This window comes from Panthera onca, chromosome B2 (genome assembly GCF_046562875.1).
Source record: "Panthera onca isolate mPanOnc1 chromosome B2, mPanOnc1 haplotype 2, whole genome shotgun sequence".
Lineage (NCBI taxonomy): Eukaryota > Metazoa > Chordata > Mammalia > Carnivora > Felidae > Panthera > Panthera onca.
Window position 1 is genome coordinate 1,097,549 of NC_138343.1, and position 4,246 is coordinate 1,101,794.

Below are 4,246 nucleotides of genomic sequence, written 5' to 3' on the forward strand. Positions count from 1 at the left end.
TAAAAAATATTGTAGGTTAATTCACTCATTATTCCATATATTTAATAATATGATAAAGTATACAGAAATAGTGAAATTTATGTATTATTTATTCCTTTTCTGTATTATTTCAGAATTTAAGTCAGATTTTACCTACAGAGTTCTGAAGAGACCAGAGAATTGATCCATATGATTGATAAATTCCAAGGGGTCAACAACTCACTGATTGTTTACTGAACAGATTTTCATTCAAGTTACCTATCTTGCTAATCCTGCTGAATAGCCCGGTGAGTAGGAGCTAACATAGGTTTTTGATATGTATATGTGGTAACCAAATGTTTCTGGAATAGGCTCCTTTAAACTCTGTAACAAATTCTAAGGCTATTTAAATGGTATAATAGCAGTCATAAAAGGTACTCAAAGCAACACATAGCCTCTGTACATGTAAATAATTGTTAATAAAAGAGACAAATTTTTTCCTGGCACCAAACAAGAGCAGTATAGTGAGGAACACCAAAATTGATACAGAAATATCAATGTCTGCATGGCTGAATGGGAGTGAAAATATGAGGAAGAGGTTGGTGGTGATGGTGATGATAATGGCTGGAATACAGACATTTGGACATAAATGTGGAAAGTGATTCTGCTACCAAATGGTGCAGCTTATCCCAGCATAATAGGTTATTTAACTTTTTACCTCAAACTCCTCTCCTTTGATAAGGGAAAATTTTGTCATGTCAAGTGATCTAATGTCATAATTTGAAGAAGGAACAGCACTAAACATATCCTACTCTTAAATTATGTAATTAACTTTATGGATTTATTGCTTACCCAAAATACAGAGAATCATAGGTGTCATAGCATATTAAGCCTTTTCAATTATTTACAATTCAGTGTGATTGGGTTTATCATATTATTTTTAGAACGACTCTGGTGATGAGTGAACATGCAGAAGCTATGGTCACTGAATACAAGAGTGTTAAAAGAAATGTTCCAAAGGGAGAAGGCACACAAACAAGTGAATTTGGGACACTCATGGCAAACATCAGAGATCTTATTTCTACCTAAGGTGATGCTATTTTTTTTTTAAATTACCAGGGTACTGTCTTCTAGACCTTCATGAGGAGTCATGAACAAAAACAATGGAAGTTCCATGACAGACTTCGTCCTGCTGGGGTTTTCTGATCGGCCCCAATTAGAACACATCATCTCTGGGGTTGTCTTCATCTTCTATATTGTGACTCTGGTAGGAAACACAACCATCATCCTTGTATCTAACTTAGACAGCCAGCTCCATACTCCCATGTATTTCTTCCTATCCAATTTGTCTTTTCTGGACCTCTGTTATGCAACTAGCATTATCCCACAGATGCTGGTAAATCTATGGGGTCCAACAAAGTCTATTACCTACGGAGGATGTGTGCTCCAATTCTTCTTTGCCCTTGACTTGGGAGCCACAGAATGTCTTCTCTTGGCTGTGATGGCCTATGATCGCTATGCTGCTGTCTGTCAACCTCTTCACTACACAGTAATAATGCACCCTCAACTTTGCCAAAAGATGGTGCTTGTCGCCTGGTTAGGTGGTCTTGGCAGTGCCTTAATTCTTTGCTCCTTGACTCTGAAACTGCCAAGATGTGGGCACCGGGAGGTGGATAATTTTTTCTGTGAGATGCCAGCATTGCTCAAGATGGCTTGTGTCTACTCAAAAGTAATTGAGGTCGTTGTCTATGCTCTTGGAGTGATATTTCTTCTAGTACCTCTATTACTAATTCTAATCTCATACGCAGTTATCACTCAAGTTGTCATGAGGATCAAGTCAACAGCAAGGTGGAGTAGGGTCCTTAATACCTGTGGTTCCCACCTCACAGTAGTAACTCTGTTTTATGGAACTCTCATTTATATGTACATGAAGCCACAGAATAGCACATCCCAAGATGAGGGGAAGTTCTTTACACTCTTTTACACAATTGTTACACCTACCCTTAACCCTCTGATCTACACTTTAAGAAACAAAGATGTAAAGAGTTCAGTAAAGAGAATACTGTGTATAGAAAAATGGTCAGCAAAGTCATGAGTTAGATGGATGAGAGGTAAAGAAATAACACTGACCTTTACCAAGAGAAGATGTAGCGATTCATTTATGTAAAGAGCATTTACTAGGTGTTTACCATGTACCAAGAATTGTTGAGGTAGTGACTTTCTAAAGAAGTAGGAAGCACACAGAATTATAAGGAGATAGAGATGCAGTTTCATAAAGAAACTTCAATGTATACACTTAAAAGCCTTCAAGACTAATCAGGAACTACAGATAAGTAAACATAGAATTATGAAAAGTGGTTTAGTTTAGTAATAGATGCCTGTACAAGATATTAAAAAAAATATTTCACATGGAATTTTATTTTAATGTACGATTACAATGGACACTGATTTCTTCTTACCAGACTTACCACTTTTATGCGAAATAATGTCCTCTTCATCCACCTGATATGTCATCAGGGATTTTGTGGTGCAGATCAACTCCCCACTAATATTCACCCAACTTCTGCCTCAATTTTTAATTGTTGCAGAGCCATCATGTGGCATATCACATTTCTTAGACTGGCCTCCACTAACACAATGCCAAGAAATTCTGAGTAGCTCTATGCTGGAGAAAAAAACACTCTACTTCTTTACAACTTGACCATTTCCAAGAGTGGAAATCCTCTTCCTGTGAGAGTCCTCACATAACCGTGCCCTTGCATCTTATGATATGGTGGTGGAGTTAGCTGTCATCCACCTGGGGTATTTGGGTGGGGTACATGAGTTGTAAGGGTTGAAGGTATTTTCTCTCCCATCCTTAAACCTTCTAGTTCCCAGGTTTCCACAGTGAAAACATTATTTGAAGTTGTGATACTTTTGGGAATAACACTAAAATCACCAGTTTCATAGGTCTTGGTAAAAATAAAAATCTGAGAGAGGATGATGATACCAAAACATAGGAAGGCATAGAGAAAATATAAACTTCATAGTATTGTAAGGAATTTGAGAGGAGAACATATAGAATGGTGACAGTCTGGTCACTGGAAACGAATACCAACTTTTCTTTGTGAGAAAAGCTCATCCCAGTCTTGATAAACAAGTAATTTGTCATTTAAAAATCTCTTACTCAACTTTGCACTCAGTTGATATCTTGGCTCATGAGAAACATCATTACAAATCTCATATATCTGTCCTTTGAATTCCCTCGAAAACCTGCCCTTGTCACTACACTGGCATTATCTAATTTTTTTTATTTGTTTATATGTTTGTTTGATAAAAAGACATTGGTGAGCTTTTCAACACCATAGAAACTCTTATTCATATGAGATTTTGCTGTGCCTATAGTGGCTTATGATAAAATTACATATTGAGTATCTGTACAATAATTAAATGAATGAATCATTTTTAAATAAAATATATGAAAATTATATTATTCTACAGAATATGACAAATGTATATGATAAATATATTTGATAAATGATAAATGATATGATATGATAAATAATAATGAATGCTGGAGCAACATCTTTAGGCTTTAATGTTTAGGACATTCTGCAACACCTAAGACCTAGGAGAAGGAAAAGATAGGATAATTTTTTTCTTTTAAGTGCATACATTTATGGAATCCTTATAAGTGTATATCAGGACATGAGGAAAACAGGAGAAATATAAGAAAACTTTCTCTTTGTCTCATAACCTAGAATGATGACTGCTAACTTTATAGTAGATTCCCTTTAATTTATTCCCATCCACACAAAAATTTGGGTCACACTAAGGACCTGACTTACCAGTGTATGCATTCACATCACATATGTTACTCCCAAGGAAGAAAACCTTGGCGTCTAGAGAAGTGGAGAAACTCATAGCAAATACACTGATGGGTAGCCCTCCAAAAAGCCACAGTACATGAATAGACACAGAGTGTAACTGTGATGTAAAACGTCACTGGGAGGGAGTTTCTGACAATGGCAAAAAGATTGAAAACCAATGTCTCAGTGTCATAGCACGTGCTTGTCCCTGACTGCAAAGATGACTGAGATCTCCCCTGGCCCAAATCGACTGAAAAGGCAGCATACCCAGGCTCTAGCACCTCAGGAAGGTATGAATGGTCTTCTAGGTTAGTGGCTGACACCTTGGATCCAAGGATAGCCTCCGTTAATCAGGTTCAAATGCTGGGGATTCCCTGGAACTACAGAAAAATTTGACAACACCATGTATTACCACAAGTTTGGGGAAACAGTCATCTTAC

General features: G+C 36.8%; 1 protein-coding gene across 1 annotated transcript; it reads left to right on the plus strand.

The window, feature by feature from the left end:
- The first annotated feature begins 1,108 nt into the window (after positions 1-1,108).
- On the plus strand, positions 1,109-2,053 carry LOC132666378 (olfactory receptor 2W1-like). The gene has a single exon (XM_060614491.2). The coding sequence runs from the start codon at positions 1,109-1,111 to the stop codon at positions 2,051-2,053; it is 945 nt and encodes a 314-aa protein (XP_060470474.2).
- Positions 2,054-4,246: the final 2,193 nt, after the last annotated feature.